Source organism: Borostomias antarcticus, assembly GCF_949987555.1.
Source record: "Borostomias antarcticus genome assembly, chromosome: 3".
In the NCBI taxonomy this organism is placed as follows: Eukaryota; Metazoa; Chordata; class Actinopteri; order Stomiiformes; family Stomiidae; genus Borostomias; species Borostomias antarcticus.
Window position 1 is genome coordinate 29,607,853 of NC_140236.1, and position 20,863 is coordinate 29,628,715.

At 46.5% G+C, this 20,863-nt stretch overlaps 1 protein-coding gene across 1 annotated transcript in view; it reads right to left on the minus strand.

The window, feature by feature from the left end:
- LOC311307334 (adhesion G protein-coupled receptor D2) overlaps nucleotides 1–20,863 on the minus strand; it is a gene marked incomplete at both ends in the record, with an annotated part of 59,122 nt that overhangs the window by 15,444 nt on the left and 22,815 nt on the right. The window contains 2 exons of the mRNA XM_084436129.1: nucleotides 545–598; nucleotides 6,424–6,465. Coding sequence (XP_084292255.1) covers nucleotides 545–598; nucleotides 6,424–6,465 — 96 coding nt within the window. The remainder of the gene's footprint in view (nucleotides 1–544; nucleotides 599–6,423; nucleotides 6,466–20,863) is intronic.

Here is a 20,863-nt window from a genome sequence, read left to right on the forward strand (position 1 = left end):
GTGTCTGGAAGACAATGTTTTTCGTTAGGGTTTGTGTGTGTGTGTGTGTGTGTGTGTGTGTGTGTTGGGGTACTGTGGGGGCAGCAGCTATTAAGTACTTTTAAAGCGCTTTGCTGGGCTAAGTGATCTGGGAGCCGAGCAGAGGCGACTAGCAGGTATAAATACTGGCCTGACACTTTAATGTCAGGGGACAGCTCGTTCAGCGCGTTCAGCTCGTTCAGGATTAGAAACTTGTAACCCGGCAGCACGGCTGACATTGGGGTGGATGAAGGTGCTGTGTGTGGGGGGTGCTGGAGGGGGGGGGGGGGGCTATTACAGAAGGAGCAGGTTTGATGTATAAGGGCATCTAACATGGAGTGTCCACTGCACTGGAGGTATAATGCTTGGCGGTTCCTTGTCATTGACGGTGTGGTGTGAGGTCGCAGGGTACGGCTGGGGGGGGGGGGTTATAGTATGTATCCTAGCAATATGTGTACAAAACACCTACACACACACACACACACACACAGAGAGAGATACATGTAGTACAGCATATGTTTCCTACTGAAAAATTGAGAGCCTTTCTTCTCTCCTTGATCCTGTTGACTGTGCTCCGAACCTGAGAGAGAGAGAGAGAGAGAGAGAGAAGGAGAGAGAGGGAGAGAGAGAGAAGGAGAGAGGGAGAGAGAGAAGGAGAGAGAGGGAGAGAGAGAGAAGTAAGTGGCTCTGACACAGAACACGCAGGTCCTAACAGCTCAAACGCTCACACGTGGCCCACAACCAGAATCCTTCAAAGACGAGGATCTGAGCGCAACCACAGCATGAAACTCAAAACAAAGAGAAGGAAAATAGAGACGTTGGGAAACAGCGTTAGGGCGTGTGGTCTTAGGGCGTGCGGTGTTGGGGCGTGCGGTGTTAGGGCGTGTGGTCTTAGGGCGTGCGGTGTTGGGGCGTGTGGTCTTAGGGCGTGCGGTGTTGGGGCGTGTGGTCTTAGGGCATGCGGTGTTAGTGCGTGCGGTGTTGGGGCGTGCGGTGTTAGGGCGTGCGGTGTTAGGGCGTGCGGTGTTGGGGCGTGTGGTGTTGGGGCGTGCGGTGTTAGGGCGTGTTGTGTTAGGGCGTGTGGTGTTAGGGTGTGCGGTGTTAGGGCGTGCGGTGTTAGGGCGTGTGGTGATGGGGCGTGCGGTGTTAGAGCTTGTGGTGTTAGGGCGTGCGGTGTTAGGGCGTGTGGTGTTGGGGCGTGTGGTGTTATGGTGTGTGGTGTTAGGGCGTGCAGTGTTATGGTGTGTGGTGTTAGGGCCTGCGGTGTTAAGGTGTGTGGTGTTAGGGTGTGTGGTGTTGAGGCGTGCGGTGTTGGGCCGATGGGGTCCCACGGTGGTGTTGGGGAGGCAGTTTGTCCGAGGTAATGAAACCTGAAAGTGACACATCCAGCCAGCAAACTAAGGAGACTTTAAGACTTTGAGCCATCATCTGTCACACAGCGGCCCTCCACCAAACGGAGCTACAGTATTGGAGAGAGAAAAGAGAGCGCTAGCAGAACAGATGGCATTTCCGCTCAACAAGGACCAGTATTTTCTAAGTAGCCCTGTGCTCCAGAACACTGCTGCTACAGCTTCCTCTACAGCAGCTGAGAGAGAGAGCACTCAGGATCCGTGTCACTACAGCATTTACTCAAGGCATTTCCTCTTCAATTGAGACATTCTGAAACACACTTAATCATAATAGTGGGTTATTGGAGAAAATTATTTTGTTAACATTCCTACAGCAAAAAGCCAACTGGAAATGAAAAGTGTTTTTTTTCTCCCTATTGTTTTCTGTTTGAGTGTGTTAAACTTGCGTTGAGAGAAACTGCTCTCTGATTCAGTAAAGAACCGGCTACAAGGCTGATGTCCCACTAGTGAGCAGCCTCTCCCTGTAATGCCTGGGCTCCACTAAGGCCTCTGTGAGTGTGTGTGTGTGTGTGTGTGTGTGTGTGTGTGTGTGTGTGTGTGTGTGTGTGTGTGTGTGTGCTGTCAGCGCTCAGGGTGAATTTGTGGTGGCTGGGTGCTCATCCCCTGGTCGGGCTGGCCCCGCCCCCCGCGTTAGTGAATATGCATTATGGCTCACAGCTTCATTAGGCTGCGGCGCGCCATAAATTATGATGCCGCCCTGAAATGCACACCCGTATATACACACACACACACACACACACACACACACACACACAGAGTGTGTGTACAGGGAGAGAGAGAGTGTGTATGTGCGTGTGTGTGTGGGGGGGGGAGATGTTTTGCATACACACCATCGTTGAACAGACACATAATGAAGAGAGCAGAAGGCTTGTGACAGGCAGAATCAACAGTAGCTATGTCATATTTCCAAACGCCCGCTATTAATCCTGACGCAATCTGGAGCTCCATGTTGGAGAAGCGTTGTTAAACGTCGTTCAAGGGGAAATCCGGGGGATTTCATTCATATCAAAGCTGGCTGAGGCAATTACTGTACATGACACAACTTAATTAATCATTTGACAATGAGGGGAAGGGCATTGTTTTAGATGATCATTATGTGGTTAAGGCGTTTTGTTTGCTCTCAAGGTTTTGCGATGATGCAGCCACGGAACTACATGTAAATGCGTGCTAAACGATTAGCATATGAAAGAGGCGCGGGAGCTCCACGTAACACCTGCCCACATCCTTGGAACGGAGAGAAAAGAAAGGTCAGGGAGGCGGAGGATTACAAGGCGACCACGGAAAACATCGAGATGAATAATGGAAAAACATTTGTTTTGTAATTAATGTTGCAACAGAGGGTAATATCAGAGGCTTGGGCTGTTATGTCTTCTGAAGAAGCCTGTGGAATATCCTTGTTGTAAAGAGCAACATAGGAATAGCAATATGAGGAACTGATCTGTCTTTGCTTGTGGAGTGCACACAATCTATTTCTGGTGATTTGGATGGAATGTTTTGGGCAGATTAAAGACGCACTGAAATGAAAAAAGCATTCTGTCCCATTTTGGTTCACATAATTGGTCATAGTGTTCACCTATTCAACGATGTATGCCAAAAAAATTACAAAATTCTACTTTTGTTGTAATCTTATATCAAAGTATATAATTTCTTACTTCCTGGAAAACGGTAGGTCACGTGCAATGATGACAACAGGTACCTTAGATTTTAGGCCAATAATCTCACGACATCCACCCGTCAATCAACGCTATCCTTCTATCGAATTTGTCTAAAGTTCTTAAAACCCGTCCACTTGTCAATGTTCCAATCAAATTTCTCTAAACATATGTCCCACGCTCATAGTTTGTTTGCGTCGGAAATATGTCAAACTACGGAAGTTGATCTCAAACGTCCGTTTCAGTGTGACTTTAAAAGCAGAGAGAAAGTGTGTGCAGGAGTCATTCGTCATTTGAAACTGTTAAGGGGATTTCCTCCCAGCACCACAACATTGTGAGAGTGTGCATGTTGGTATTTTCACTTGGATGGAATTTTTGTCTGACAAAAAAAAAAGTTTACATTTAACACTTTAACCCTGAGGAGTCGGCGTGACTGAATCATGTGACTGATTCAACATGGCGCAGAATGTAAACAAACTACAGCATGAAAAATAACTATCAGCCTGTATAGGTGAGATTGCGCTGAAAAAAATGATACCAAATTTGCCATGGTTAACATTTTTAAATGTGATCTATAAAGCCAAAATCAAAAGTAACCAAATAGCCAAAGTAGCCAAAAGACTCCTAATGGTTAAAAAAAAATTGAAAAGTTTTAACAAAGAGAAAAATTGTGAAAGTAACCCTGGCTCGTGGTGAATTAGGGTCAGTAAAGCATAATATAATACTGCTTCCATCTCAACCCTGGAAACTGGATAAATGACGCATCCTCGGAGAGAGAAAGAACTCTCTAATATTACATCTGTCTACTTGAACTCTGCTTGTTTCTGGTTGCCAGAGAGGAGGTGGGACACTTGTACTTGGGCTTTCACACACGTGTTCTCTGTGGCTGGCGGATTCACGTCTGTGATAATATAATCAAATCAGAGGTTACTGTCCCAGGCGATCTGGGCCTGGTTTGTTTAAATGAATACAGACAGAACACAACCCTCCGGTTCTGGACTCTCCTTTCCGCTCTTTGATTGTCTGATTTACCAAACTCAAAAACTTTGATCACTCCCATTCAGCTTTTTGCAATTTTTCTATTAAACAAGAATGTCCTTTTGGGTGTCAGGGGGTGAAACTCGAAGCCGCCTGTGTTCTTTGTCACACCTTCCGCCACGAACCAGGAAATCAGGAGAACGAAGGGAGGAAAAAAGAGAGATGCAAAAGGAAGAGAAGGTGGAGATGGAGAGAAGAAGACATGAGAGGGGAAAAAAGAAGCAACGATTATTACATTTTATATTTTACAAAAGCCTCCCTTCTGAAAAGCAGGATGTGTACTTGGGTTGCTCACAAATTGTGAAGACCCCAGGGTCAAGGAGAAGCTGGGAGTCAGAAAATGGGTTCCTGGGCACTAAAAAAGCCACTTAAGCAAGAATGCAGCCATGATTTATTTTACAATGCGTGGGGTCAGACCCGAGCCTGCGCTGTCACTGCGCCGCCGTGACTCAGGGACACCTCTTCACACGCCGCCCGGCAGCCCGGAGGACGGAGGAAGAGGAGGAGGCACGGCGAGGAAGGGCAGCTCTATTTGTACAACACATTTCAGGAACAAGGCAATTCAAAGTGCTTTACATGAGACATTAAAAACATCAAGACAAAGTGCAAGAAACACATAAAAGGTCATATAAAACGAAATGCACAAAAGGACATTTAAAACAAAATGCAGGAAAAATAAAATACAGGAATAAAAGTTACAGTGCAGTGTATGAATGAATAATTATTTGATTTTTGATTTAATAAAAATCAGCGGCAAAAATAAAAGTCTTCAGTCTTGATTTAAAAGAACTGAGAGTTGCAGCAGAACTTCAGTTTTCTGGAAGTTTGTTCCAGATATGTGGAGCATAAAAACTGAACGCTGCTTCTCCGTGTTTTGTTTTAGCTCTGGGGACAGAAAGCAGCGGGAGACCTTAGAGGTCTGGATGGTTCATAACGTAGCAGCAGATCAGAAATATATTTTGGCCCTAAACCATTCAGTGCTTTTTAAACCAACAGCAGTATTTTAAAGGGAATTTTTTGACAGACAGGAAGCCAGTGTAAGGACCTCAGAAGTGGAGTGATGTGATTCACTTTCTTAGTGAGGACTTGAGCAGCAGCGTTCTGAATCAGCTGCAGCTGTCTGATCGATTTTTTAGAGAGACCTGTAAACACCGTCTACTGAAAGATAAACGCATGGACAAGCTGAGGAAGAAGAAGAAGAAGAAGAAGGAGAAGAAGAAGAAGAAGAAGTGGTGATGGAGATGCAGAGGAGGATGGAGAGAGGGATGGAGAGAGGGATGGAGAGGAGGGATGGAGTGCAGGATGGAGAGGAGGGATGGAGAGAGAGATGGAGAGAGGGATGAGAGTGTGATGGGGCATTTTGTTGTGGCCCGTTGACAGTGACCTTGGTCCTCTCAGTCAAATCAAGCAGGCAGCCGTTCAGACGCCTCGTCCTTAATGCGTCCAGCAGAGACAGATCACCCCGTCCAAAGGTTTACGACTAATTAAAAGACTGAAATCATATTGGTGGCTCTTTTGATTTACCAGAGCATCAATTCCCAGCATCCTGAAATGTAAATACTGCCCTTGAGAACAAATACTTTTCACCGCTAGTGAATAAATATAATCTAAGGAAATGATGGCGTTTTGAAATGAGGAATTGCCTTAAAAACGGGGACTTTTTAAATTGTCCTGCTCTTGAACGGGACTAAGGTTTCAGGATGAATCAGTTCATGCATATGTAAAACTACTATCGCTCTATTTACATACAGTGACGATAGAACAGCACCATCTGACCAAGAGTGATACTACCGATTGAACCTCATCCATTAAGTCTGAATGTATTTAAATGTCCTTCTCTATACTGTACCTCACCCTGGTCGCTTCTTCTTTTTATTTGTATTTTTTACTGAGCACATCTAAATGGTAATAACAAAACCATTTCACTAGAATATTCCAGCGCTGCCTCCTCACGGCCCAGACGTGGAGGAGCTCTCTGCTGCCCAGCAGCTTGTTGTCAGGATGCTAAATGGAGGCGGCCCAGTTTAAAAACTTAAAGAGGCAGTGAAATATTAGCCAATGTGCTTGAGGGATGAGTGTCTGCGAGCGGCCGTGTGGGTGTTTAATGACCGGCCGGGATGCATATCAGTGAGCCCGAGCATGAAGGGCAGCGGGACGACGGTGTGGGGGCGGAGCTCCCCCGCTCCCCTCGCTCGCCCGCCCCCCGCGCCCCCCCCCCTGCGTCCGCGGCGCCCGGCGAGGACCCATCAGAAACTTGTCATTTCTCTCATTCACTCCGACAGCCTTGAGACACAATGCAGACTTACCTCTGTGTTGTACACCCCATATATCAGGAAGATGAAGAGACCCTGCGCGCGCACGCACACGCACACACACACACACACACACACACAAACACACACACCAAAAAATAGAAGAGAAAAGTTAGTATCACTTTCCCTTTCATATGCACTTAAGAAAAGTTAGTATATTTATATTTGTTTTATTTGATTTATTGATTATATTTGTTTTTATTATGATGCTGGTGAGTTGAAGTGGGCAGAGTGAAAATCTATACAGGGCGCTGAACTGAGCGAGAGCCACTTCCTAGGCACCTTCTTCTGCCCAATCACAGCCTCAGACCCAAGGTTCCTCTGGCTTTATGGAATACAAATAATGTCTATCTCAAGTGGTCATGTATGTTCAGTATGTTCAGTTTGAGTTCCATGGAAGGTGGTTAATGCTCCAAACAAACAAAGCCACACACACACACACACACACACACACACACACACACAAGTGGACACTCATGCCTGGCCTATTTGTGGAGAGAAAAATTGAAGGAGGGCATAGAGAATAATAAAAGAAAAAAAACATAAAAGAAGATATTTCAGGTTCACAAAACCGTACAATACTGAGATCACAAGAATGGAAGGCCCTTGGGTGGGTTAAGGCCACATTTTTGGCCACAGGAAAGGAGCTACTTTTCAATTATGCCCATTGTTGCCTGTACTAAATATAAAAACTGTGCATTCACCTTCAACCATAATGCCTTCATAATTCTTCCATGCCGTCAGTACCCACGGCGAGAGCCAGACTCACGGAAGTGGATTGAGGTATGCCACTTCTGCCCAAAAGAACATGAACAGGGAGCCATCCCTATCAATTCCAAGGTTTGACAGATCTGTGGCACAGTGTCAGCGGTGGGCAAACTCCGAAAAGCGCAACTATCTTTGATTCTGCATACCGCTGTGATGAAAAAAGAGACGAGAACACATTGTTCTTTTTCCCTCCGTCTCCCCTTGGCTGATCTCTCTGAGAGAGAGGCTGAGGGCGCTGGAGAGAGCCCACCTGCTCCAGGCATCAATCAAGCGCAAGTTTGGAACATCCAATTTGCCAGAGCCAGATATCGATGCATCACCATTGACAACATGATTTGGAGGCCCATTCAGGATGACAGCCCGGCTCCCTGTGACGGCACCTCAACCTCCGGTGCTCTGCCCACCTCCTCTGGACCCTCCGCTGTCCCCTGAGACCCCCACCCCGGGTCTGGTACCATCGCCGGATATCCATCCTCTTTAGACACACACTGGGATGGACACCCTAAAGACAGCACATCCCTATCAATCAGCTACAACAAACCAAAACGGCTTTGAACAAAGTAGCCTATTTTGCTTTATTATTCATATTTCGTATCTAATCAGGAATATACACACAACTATATACTGTACTGTATCTGAAAAATCTCTATCCAATTTACAATTAAAGCACCAAAGCAAAGCATCCATGTGCTGCTGTGCTAAGCAAGACACACAGACACACACACACACACACACACACAGAAGCAATACCCAGAGACAGTAGGAGACATCTGTAGCACATACACTATTGTATTGCATTACAATTACAATTTCCGACTTATCGCTCCAAATTAATTATCATGTTTTTGATCATTTCTCTTATTTGTAATTAATCTTTTGTTGTGAGGGGAACAAAGTGGGAAAACATCTCACACACATTACGAAAAATGATCAATTACAATATAATTGAGTTAAAAATAAGTGGCATCAAAACAATGATTTATGGATTGTTTAAAATGTTAATTCATTAATATTGCAGTTAAAAACAAACACTGCACAAAAAAATGTATTGCATTATTTAAATGCATTGTGTGTGTTTTTAAACACAGTCCTGTTTCTTTTGAACTCTGCAGTAGAGTAAAATGTTACAAAGTATTGCTATACATCAAACGAGGGGCATAAATTAATTACGAGGCAACTAATTAGGGAACAATTGTATGTTTAAAAAGTTAAAGCCAACAAACACTGTGTTCGCAAAAACATACATCACCCTGGAGGGATGCAATGTGCTGCAAACGGAAGGAAAAATAACATTGATTTGAATAAACAAGGGGATGTGTGTGTGTTAGCTGAGGAGCGCAGGAGAACTAATCACAACACTTCCAGAGAGGCGCGGTCAAAGACAAACTGCTCTCTCTAAACAAAGCGCAATGGGAACACACCTTAGAACTTCCACCACCTTCTAGAACCATCCATAGATCAGGGAAGAACTCCGTCAGGGTCAAAGGAAACGCGCTGACAGCCTGGAGAGAAAGTGAGTTAAAGTCCTACAAACCTGGACCCAGCCAGGCCAGGGTTCCCCCAGCCCACAGCCTGCCTGGGAACACAGAACGCCAGCCAGGCGAGGGTTCCCCCAGCCCCCAGCCTGCCTGGGAACACAGAACGCCAGCCAGGCGAGGGTTCCCCCAGCCCCCAGCCTGCCTGGGAACACAGAACCCAGCCAGGCGAGGGTTCCCCCAGCCCACAGCCTGCCTGGGAACACAGAACCCAGCCAGGCGAGGGTTCCCCCAGCCCACAGCCTGCCTGGGAACACAGAACCCAGCCAGGCGAGGGTTCCCCCAGCCCACAGCCTGCCTGGGAACACAGAACCCAGCCAGGCGAGGGTTCCCCCAGCCCACAGCCTGCCTGGGAACACAGAACCCAGCCAGGCGAGGGTTCCCCCAGCCCACAGCCTGCCTGGGAACACAGAACCCAGCCAGGCGAGGGTTCCCCCAGCCCACAGCCTGCCTGGGAACACAGATAAACCCTGTTTGAATCCCATACATCAGGCAGTCGTTGGACGTCTATAGCGTCCTTCTATTGAGAGTGAAGGCACTGCACAGCGCCGTGACCAACAAGAGCCCTCTCTCCTCATTATCTGCTGACAAGAAACAGAAATTCACTTTACTTTTCATTTAGGACCCCAACTGCCACTTTATGAATGTGTTCATTCAAGCCTCCCCGCAGCCTCACTGTTCTATACCCCCCCCCCCCACACACACACACACACACACACACACCGTAACAAATGATTATATGTGACCGCCGATGACCAAATCCCATTCTATTCTACCCCCTTCCCTAATGTGCAAAGTTACGTCGCCGCAGGTCAAAGTCTCACAACGCACATTATTTATGACGTTGTCCTTGGTTACAGAAATTTCAATGTTCTGAAATGAAAACTATGATTAAGGGGGGAGCCAGTGTCTCGGCGAGGGGAGCGCTATTCCCCAGAATATAAATGACACCTCCTGACATCACTTCTGTACCAAATGGACCTCGCCACGGCAGTCAGGAAGGTGTGGAGCCCCTGGTGACAGGTTCCAGCCCCGGCCCTGTCTGTTCAACAGCCGGAGCCCTGAAGACGTTTCCTCAACGTCAGGGAAACGCTTTCTTAAGGTTACCGTGAGGTTACAGCTAAATGTTGTGGTGTTTCTGTAACTCAAATATTTAGGCCATTCAACAGGTCAAAGGTCTGATAACCTTTAAGGCAGCTGTTGTTTCAACAATGCACATATGTTAATACTGTAATAAGGTCAACTTTTAGTTTCCACTTGTAAAAAAGCTTGCTTCAAGGGTTCATGGCTGTTTGCATGGTATAGGTTGAGCTGAATTTGACTACATGCAGGGCCCACTGTTGAACTTCTGAATACAAACTCTTGGCTTGGGATTTTAAGGAAAGCCAGACAACATCAGCCAATTGGACACAAGTTCTGAGTTTCAGCATCTCTGAGAAATTTAAATCAGTTTAAATTTCAAGTGAATTTAAAGCATCAGTGCAATATGTAGAAAAGCACTGATATTCACACTTAGTCGTAAATAAAAAAGTTTCTCATTCTCATTGATGTGTGCAGAGCTGTCTGGCAAACCCCTGGCAGACAGGGAACTCACACACCTGGCAATCATTACAGAAATGAGAGACACAAGAGCTTAAAACGCTGTGGAAAAAAAAAGTTCACACTTTTTGCTGAGGGACCTGTTAATGTCTCTGACCCCTCTACACAAAAACAGTTTAATTAACTTGTATACATAACTTTCACTTTAACTGCTCACAGCCTGTCAAATCAATCCGTCCGTCAAGCCCGCGCTCCGGGGTTGAGGCTTCGCAGGTCCTCACTTCAGACCAGCTCTCTGGAAGCCCTCCAGCTGGGACACAGCAGAGAGAGAGCGTGAGCTACCTTGGCTAACACAGCAGAGAGAGTGAGCTACCCTGGCTAACGCAGCAGAGAGAGAGTGAGCTACCCTGGCTAACGCAGCAGAGAGAGAGACTGAGCTACCCTGGCTAACAGCAGAGAGAGAGTGAGCTACCTTGGCTAACACGGCAGAGAGTGAGCTAATTTGGCTAACACGGCAGAGAGTGAGCTAATTTGGCTAACACAGCAGAGAGAGAGAGTGTGAACTACCCTGGCTAACGCAGCAGAGAGAGAGTGAGCTACCCTGGCTAACAGCAGAGAGAGAGTGAGCTACCCTGGCTAACGCAGCAGAGAGAGAGTGAGCTACCCTGGCTAACACAGCAGAGAGAGAGAGAGCTACCCTGGCTAACACAGCAGAGAGAGAGTGAGCTACCCTGGCTAACACAGCAGAGAGAGTGTGAGCTACCTTGGCTATCGCAGCAGAGAGAGAGAGTGAGCTACCCTGGCTAACACAGCAGAGAGATAGAGTGAGCTACACAGCAGAGAGAGAGTGAGCTACCTTGGCTAACAGCAGAGAGAGAGAGAGAGAGAGAGAGAGAGAGTGAGCTACCTTGGCTAACGCAGCAGAGAGAGAGTGAGCTACCTTGGCTAGCACAACAGAGAGAGTGAGCTACTGTACCTTGGCTAATGCAGCAGAGAGAGAGAGTGAGCTACCTTGGCTAACAGCAGAGAGAGAGTGAGCTACCCTGGCTAACACAGCAGAGAGAGAGAGAGAGCTACCTTGGCTAACACAGCAGAGAGAGAGTGAGCTACCCTGGCTAACACAGCAGAGAGAGAGAGAGAGCTACCTTGGCTAACACAGCAGAGAGAGAGAGTGAGCTACCTTGGCTAACAGCAGAGAGAGAGTGAGCTACCCTGGCTAACACAGCAGAGAGAGAGAGTGAGCTACCTTGGCTAACAGCAGAGAGAGAGTGAGCTACCCTGGCTAACAGAGCAGAGAGAGAGAGAGCTACCTTGGCTAACACAGCAGAGAGAGAGTGAGCTACCTTGGCTAACACAGCAGAGAGAGAGTGAGCTACCTTGGCTAAGGCAGCTTTAAACCTGATGCTTGTGGGAGAATGTGGCACGATGACGTGAAGGATCCTGTTTATGCAATCAACTATTGACTCGATGCAGCCGTGAGAAACTCACAAGTCCAAAGACAAAACACACAGATTACAAGAGCTTACTGTGAGCACTGTCTCAAGTTAAAGGGTTACTCCAGTTTGAAATTCAGTTTTTGTGCTTTTTGTAGAGTGATACTTTAAATGAGTTGTCTGGACTTGGCTACAGGTCTTCATTTACATGGTATATGAGACATTCAGAGGTTTCTCCAACTGTCATATTCCAAAACAAATCACTTATTTTTTGGTGAGGTATTTCCACATTACCCCTGTTGAGTTTCAACTGTGAGTTGATTTGATTTCTTTCTGGGCCAAAAGCCATCTTAAATATGCCCTGAAAATATGTAGCAGTTGCTGTTATACTCATGGCGGAACGCTTGCTTAGACCATTCTGACTTTAATTTTCATCCCTAGAAGCAGGACCAGGTGGACTCTTCAACGAGCCATCAAAAGTATTTCCAGTGGAATTTGTAAGAAAAAACAAATAAATAAATAAAATAAAACAAAGAAACATGTTAAACAATGCTCATTTCCGCAAACAAACTGACTTTCTGTGACTACAAAAGCTCCTTTACAAGACATTCAAATAAATATCAATGATAGCAGAAACTAATTGTGTGACAAGAGTTTGGCTGGAGGGACAGGAGAGGCCGTCTGTGAGGAAAACAAGCACGCACGCACACACACACACACACACACACACACACACAATCTGTACCATACATACCACCCTGCTGAGATGCGCACACACACTGACTGTCAGTGGGTGAAGGGGGGACCCCCAGGCCAGCCCCCCAGACCCGCCCCCCCAGTAGAGCGAGGGTAAGCTGAGAGCGCGGAGAGGGGCAGCGGGGCTGTGATCACTCAGCAGCGCAGGGAGAGTTATTAGCTTAGCCCTGAAACACCTACTTAATATAGGGGCCAGCCAGCGCTGATAGCTAGCAGAGCCTGGCAGAGGTGACAGCTCTTGGACCTGCTTGAGGAAATCCAATTGAAAAGCAGCCAAGAGGAACAACAAGCCCCAAACAGATGTTGCTCGCTACCACTGGTGCAGCGGGGGTATACAACGGCTACAAACCAGTGGCAAATTTGACACACGCGCACACTCGCGCACACTCACACACACGCACGCACACTCACACACACACACACACACACACACACACACACACTGAAGTAATCAAGCATACACACATTATAACCTGTATATTACCTCACTGAATATAATATGCAATTATCAAATTTTTCAAAGTCTAAGATTGTTTTCATTCGAAACTCTACATTAGATATTTAGCAAAATAGCTGAATACAATATATACAATATCCTATAGAACACCACAAAGAATGAATGTTCTCTTCTACAGGAGAGGCCACAGTTTAGAGAATCTATAACGCCGTTAACTATTCAAGGTTGAGGACAATTCACAGAAGTGCAAAAACATCAATGCTGAGGATGGAAGTCAACGCGCTGAGCACTGAGAGCCCATCAGAGATCCTCTGAAAGATCAGCTAAAACATGAACTTAAAACAAAACAATTTCACCCTGAACATAAAAACACCTTTCAGACCAGATAACAGAGAAGATAATACCTGCCACCTCCCTTTTTTTGCTGCTCCGATATGAATTGGGTGGAGCGAGGCTGACCATGTCTCTCACTATAGCGCTCGTTTATTTGGTTCTGTTCTGCCCTAACAACTACACAGCAGAGACCAGCAGGAGGGAAAAAACCTGCTCAAATCAATTGTGACATATCTTTATTGCCAGTCGATGACAGATGACACAACATTTGCCATCGTTCTAACATTGTGTCAGTGTGTGTCTTATTGATTTTACATCAGAGGGACAAATGTTATTGATGAAGCTCTCTAGTAACAGATGAGCACTCTATTTTACTAGTTCTGCCTTTAACTAAACTGGAGTGACCGAGGAGACGGGCTTTTCCAGTTAATACCCGGATTTTGTGCGGCGTAATCACTTAATTCCAGAAGGTTTACATGCAGTAAATCAGTCTGTTGTGAACCCAGCGGAGAGTGTAACTATAAACCCAGAACTCTCTCCTAGTACACACATGTGGGAGAGGAGAAATGAGACAGAATGAACAGTAAACAAACCAGCTTTAAACAAGACAGTTTGGGCTCGCCTGTCCCCGGCGCCAAGGAAAACATACGCGCCGAAAACTGATACAGACTTTGAACACATGGGTCAGACCAGCGTCTTTGAACTGGCGAGTGAAGGAGCGGCTTGGGTGCCAAAAACCTGTTTAATTAAAAATACTTAGATATCCAACAGACATTTTTGTGTGCCCCCTTGTCAAATTTCATGAGACCCTGCTGTCAATCTTTGGCCATATTCTAATTACACATTTTTCCACTGACAGAGGGGAACATGCTAGAAACCTTTAGCTACAGTAGAGCTGAGAGGAACAGCAGCTGGGGCTCAGGTTCAGCTGGGAAACACACACACACACACACACACGCACGCGCACACACACACACACACACACACACACACACACACACACACACACACACACACACACACACACACGTCAGTTCTAAGAGAGAGAGAACAGTCCAAAAAGACCAAAGAGTGGTCCGCCACGCTCTGCATTTACAGAATAGGATCCTCCACAGGATCCCTTCAATTTCACGCCATGAAAACAGGAATACAACGTTCTTCTTCACAATGTCCTGTAGTGCTGAAGAGAGCTCAAATACTTTCTTGCTTTGTTCTGTTTGTCCTTGATGCAAACAGAACAACATTAAGACACTCATTAAGATGCAAAAATGCCATAGAACTTCCTGATTATCAAACATACTCATATAAATATTTTGTGTGTATATGTGAGTATTTCCATGTGAAAGGGAGACAGCACAATATGTCAGTGGAAGATGCACAGAGAAAACTCTCTGAGAATCCTCCTCTGACACCTTTCTGCCTCGGCATCACTACCAAGACAAATGAGCTGCAGCCATATGCAAAGCAGGAAAAAGTTCAGTAAGGTTGAGTAGACGTGTTCAGGACCCTAAACTGTAGCTACTGAACACGTCTCTACCTTCCCTGCCTCAGGTGAGCCACGCTGGAGCTAATGGCATGTGCCAGCCGTGTGTGTGTGTGTGTGTGTGTGTGTGTGTGTGTGTGAGAGAGTGTGTGTGTGTGTGTGCGTGTGTGCGCGAGCGTGTGTGTGTGTGTGAGTGAGTCGGTTCAGCCCCTCAGCGTGGGGGGGTATCCATCATGATAAAGCAGCAGACTTGGCGACTGTCACATGCAATCACACTTTACTACGGGCCGCGGGGCTTCAGAGTGAAGAGGAACGGTAGTTCATCGACGTGAAGACTCCATATATCTTCGTTTTTGGGTGGGACTTGTCTTTTTTTCCACCCCTTTGTCGGCCTCTGAGTTTTTGTCACTGTCTAGCAGGTTAAAAAAAGAATACCTGTGTTTTTAACACACATTCTTCCACCTTTCTTGGAAAACAGTTGACCAATGCAACTGGGAACTTGTAAAAAAATATATATATATATTAAAAAAAAAAAAGTGAAAGAAGAAAAGAAGAAGAGAAAAAGAATAATGTGATTTTACACAGGAAATAAGAAGTGGAGGGATTAGCAGCTCCAGGTGGACTCAGGTGTGATCGAACGTGGCAAGTGCTAAATGTGATAATCATGTAATTAGTAACCACTACGCAGTGAGACTGGGTGTAGTAATGTCCTGGCCGCTGCGTCTCTCCCGCGCCCGCGGGGTTTGGCTTTAATCTCCTAACGAGCCTGGATGACACGGGCCTGACGCCCGCTGCCCGGACCGGCCCTGCTCTCCAAGGCTTTTGATTGGCACATGCTTTCACTTAATGAGGATAATTACTAAGGAAAACAAGTGGGAGAGCGCGTCTGCTCAGTGTAAGGCAGGGCTGGACCTCGTCTGTCAAGGAGAAGGAGGAGGAGGGCTCGCTGCTTTCTTTTCCCACCTTCGGCCAGCCCCGCTCCAACGCTAACCCCTTCCCCCCGGCTGTCCGGCCTAGTGGAAGCCCCCCCCCACCCCCACCCCGCCCGACGAGAGCCAGATGAATAGGAATCAGCATGTGGCTGTAAACAGCGGCCAGGGCCCCGGGGGGCTCGGCGGCGGGAGGAGGAAGTGACACGGGCGTCCGTGGTGACGAGCAGGGGTCCGCGCAGGAAGGGCAAGAGGCCAGCGGGGCTGAGCAGAATCAACACGCTGAGCGCTGGTCTCTCCCTCCGCTCCGCTGCTGGCTGGTCTCTCCCTCCCTCCGTCTGCGGCATGTTTACTCTGCACAATGGGACAATGCAGCGAGACGGAAACATGCAGGTAGTCCCCCGTCCCCCCAGTCTCCTCAGGACAGACAATGGCCTGAGCCAGCCGGGCGCTGAGGGAACGGGAGGAATAAACAACGGTCTGGTCTGTGACGCTCAACACTTTTAAAGGGCGGTCGAGTGCTTTACTAAAAATAAAATAAATACAAGAAGCTATTCAGTAAAAGCACATTCTGAAAGCAATTCATCAAAAATATCGGAATTAGACAATTCTACATATCCAATTCTCTCTTTTCTGTTATGATATCTGTGACATGCAATTAAGGTTTCTTTTCCACAGGAATAATGATTTCTAAAGAGAAAATGCATGAATAATACATCGCTATTTATTTTTGTTTCATTTCAATGCAAAGAAAGCAAATAGCTCACTGGCAAATTGGCATCTGTAGTATCTGACAGCACCCCCCCCCCGTTTACCCCCGCCCCTCTAAAAGTCTCTGCCCCACGCTGACCCAGTTCTCACTAATTACCCACAAAGTATACATCAAAGAGGGCCGAACAGTCAACAGCACTTATATTCAAACAGATACACTGATCTGCAATATGGCCAGGGTAAACCTATGACTACCCCCCCACCCTCCCAACCCCCACCCTTCCAGGCTAAACCTATGACTATCCAGCCATCCCAGAACCCCCCCTGGCTCTCTGGGTGAACTGTGTGACAGTTCTGAGAAGGCAAAGTGCTGAACTTATAAATAGAATGGTCATTGTTTCGACGTGGGTAATTTGGGGTGTCGGAGTAGTTCCTGACGCAGTTGGGTGGGCGGCAAGTAGGGGTCGGGGGTGGGGGGGGGTCATGTTGTTATAACAGGGGTCAGGAAGTCAGCGTCAACTGATCAGGTGACTACTCAACCCCCCCCCCCCACCAACACACACACACACATGCACCAGTATTCTGCAAGACAGGGCAGAGAGGCATGGTTTGCTTTTATATGACAGAGGCTATTACTAAATTGAGCTGGCAGGTAACTCTAAAGCAAATAAATGCTGGTGGGTTTAACACAGGGAAAGGTCCCAGGGTCCCGAGGTGGCGGCGGAGCAATGACAGGAATTCTCTCTCCTCTCCTGACAGGAAGCGTATTATTCTACACGCTTTATTTTCCCTGGGCTCTTTTTGGAGAATCACTCTGACAGCTTTCTGGTCAGAACCAACGCTTTCTACTCTCAAGTACCTCAGGTTACTCACTTAGGCTTCTGTTCTGCTCCAGCTACACTCAATATTTATATGAGTGCTAAGCACAGGTCCTGTTTTTATATATATATATATATATATATATATATATATATATATATATATATATATATATATATATATAAATATATATATATACATACATACATATATATATACCTGTTTAATGTTGCCTTCAATTCTTAATTCTACTCTAAACACACCCAGTCTCCATTAGTTTATTGTTTATTTTCCCTTTTACTGTTGTCTGATTTGTTGTCTGTGCTTTCTTTGTCGATTGTTGATTTCCTGATGTTTGTAAAGCGACCTTGGGTCCCATGAAAGGCGCTATGTAAAATAAAGTTATATAATATTTATATAAATCAAACGTAATTTTGCAATAGGTTTTCTGTGACACTTTGATGAGTTTTTTTTTGCTGAGAGCTTGTTCAGTGCTAAAGACTATTTTGCATTGAACTGTGGCTCGGCAAGTAGGTGAACACTTTATGAAATGTGATACATTTCTCTCCTTAAACAACTCCAACATTGATCTGCTTCAAATACAGGACAAACATAAGATGAAAAGAGAATAAAAAGAAAAAAATTAAGAACAAGTTGAGACAAAACACACTAAAAATATACTACTTAGGAAGCATGATGAGAGCTAATTAAAAGTGCCATCTCCTTAGACATTCATGGTAGGAGGAACGCTGGCCTTGATATCCTGTTAATAGTGTTTTATGCTGCTGCTTTAATTGAACAAGCAACGCAAACAGTTGACTTTTTTCAAAGGATTTTTTTTGCTAGGCAGCATAACTGCAAACAATATGCCAGCCTTCTTTCCTCCCAATACTATCATTCAATCCTGCTAGCAAGGCACTGAATATATTGATTGTTTAACCTTCAATTGAATAATTCACTGTACCTAAGATGAAACGTCTGCACCATTACCATTACCAGTGTTCTCTTCATGTAGTCCCTTTTGAGGAATTTAAATAAATGTTATGCAGTTTAGGTACAGTACCTTAGTACAGTACAAACCAAATAAGGGAATAAATGTTTAGTCAAATATAATTCAACGATCATCAACGTAGGCCACAGCGATGTTGACCCTGAACAAAGTGTGTTCCTGTATAATATCATCAACACAATGTCCCTGCGCGTCCCAGCGGGCAGATGAGCGTTGAGAAGCGAGACACACACACACACACACACACACACACACACACGCTGAAGAGGGCCGTCTCTAACGCTCACAAACACACGGGACTCCGCTCCTGCAGCCTCCAACAATCCACCAAGAAAAACATTTCCCTGCTTATCTCACCATTGGTGTGTGTTTGTGTGTGTGTGTGTGTGTGTGCGTGCGTGCGTGCGTGTTTGTATGTGTGTGTGTGCGCGTGTGTGTGTGTGTGTGTGCGTGTGTGTGTGTGTGTGTGTGTGTGTACTGGACAGCTGTCTGGGAAACTGGACTCTGCCTTTTTGTTTTTGTTTGTCCTACACAGCGATTTAAAAGAACCAGTCTGCTCTTTATCTGAGACACACACACACACACACACACAGACACACACGCGCACACACACACACGTGCACACACACACGTGCGCACACACACACACACACACACACACATACGTGCACACACACACACACGTGCACACTGTATTTATTTATTATTATTTATTTAACCATTATTTTACCAGGAAGTGAGATCGGGAGATCTCTTTTACAAGGGAGACCGTGCCATGTACATGGACATACACACACACACACACACACACACACACACACACACGAACGCAAATCCCCTCCCGGGGTTGATTTCCTCTCCTCAGAGCAGGCGAGGGGACACCCTGTAGAGAGTGGTGGACAAGGGAGGGTTGTTCTCATCTGGTCAGTGAGGAGGAGACACCGCAGGGAGAGCAGCGCCCCAACACCTGACCCTCTCTCCCCAACACCTGACCCTCACCCTCCCCAACACCTGACCCTCTCTCCCCAACACCTGACCCTCTCTCCCCAACACCTGACCCTCACCCTCCCCAACACCTGACCCTCTCTCCCCAACACCTGACCCTCACCCTCCCCAACACCTGACCCTCTCTCCCCAACACCTGACCCTCTCTCCCAAACACCTGACCCTCCCTCCCCAACATCTGACCTTCTCTCCCCAACACCTGACCCTCTCTCCCCAACACCTGACCCTCCCTCCCCAACATCTGACCCTCTCTCCCCAACACCTGACCCTCTCTCCCCAGCCTGCTCTCAACACAGCTACCACACCCCCCAACACCTGACCCTCTCTCCTGCTCTCAACACAGCTACCACACCCCCCTCTGACCCTCTCTCCCCAGTCTGCTCTCAACACAGCTACCACACCCCCCTCTGACCCTCTCTCCCCAGTCTGCTCTCAACACAGCTACCACACCCCCCTCTGACCCTCTCTCCCCAACACCTGACCCTTCCTCCCCCGCCTGTTCTCAACACAGCTACGACACCATCAGTCAGACCCCATCACCCGCCCCAGATCCAGGGGTCAGTCCCATTCCAGCCCAGCTAACAGGGTGATATGGCGTTAAGTTCATGGAGAGACGACCACGACAAATGTCTGCTCCATGACGAGCAATTTATCCGGCATCTCTCAGGAGAGAAGTGAAATTGATCTCAACCAATCATGACGGGAGGTCTGAGAGCCAAGCAGCGGGCAGCCAGGAGAAAGAGCAACATGAACGATGAACGGATTGATTAAGTCACACATTCAAATATGCTTCAGTGAAATAAGCCTTCTCATTTGCAGTGGTTGGCCGGGTATTTTGAGACAGTGTGACCTTATCATAGTAAATGGTAAATGGACTGCACTTATATAGCGCTTTTCCACCTTAGCGGCACTCAAAGCGCTTTACAATGGCCTCTCATTCACCCATTCACACACACATTCACACACCAATGGTGGTAGCTGCCATGCAAGGTGCTAACCTGCTCATTGGGAGCAATTTGGGGTTAGGTGTCTTGCTCAAGGACACTTTGACATGTCGACAGTCGGAGCTGGGATTCGAACCACTGACCCTTCGATCATTGAACGACCCGCTCTACCAACTGAGCTACAGGCTTCTTTACCCTCTAGCTTGGTAAACTCAATATCTAACACACAGCTGGAGGCGTCCAGACTGTCCAGATACAGGAGCGTTGAGCTCAGTGGAGAAAGATGTTTTGTAATCAGCTTCTTGGTTTGGACACAACCACAACCAGTCAAACAGTCATTTGAGACACTGTCAAAACACTTCATGTAAAAAATAAATAAGAAATAGTCACACATTCATTTGAAAATCTAAATGAAAAGTCTAAAGAAAATGTATCCTATTTTATCAAAGAACAAGTCCCAAGCAGTTAAATTTGAAAACTAGAGCAACACACAATTGATCCTGGTAGAGCATCCCCAGCCTAGAAACAGTGATGCTCGCCCAGCTGAACCTGTAGTTAAGGCTCGTCTATAACCTGAACAATATTCACACTTCATAAAGCCCTAAGTCCTGAATCAGACTGCATGTTTGATTTTGATTTGTTTTAAACAGATTTCCATGTAAATTGTCCTGTGTTTTCAGTGCCTCAGAAAAGCCCTTTGAGCAGCCGGAGTG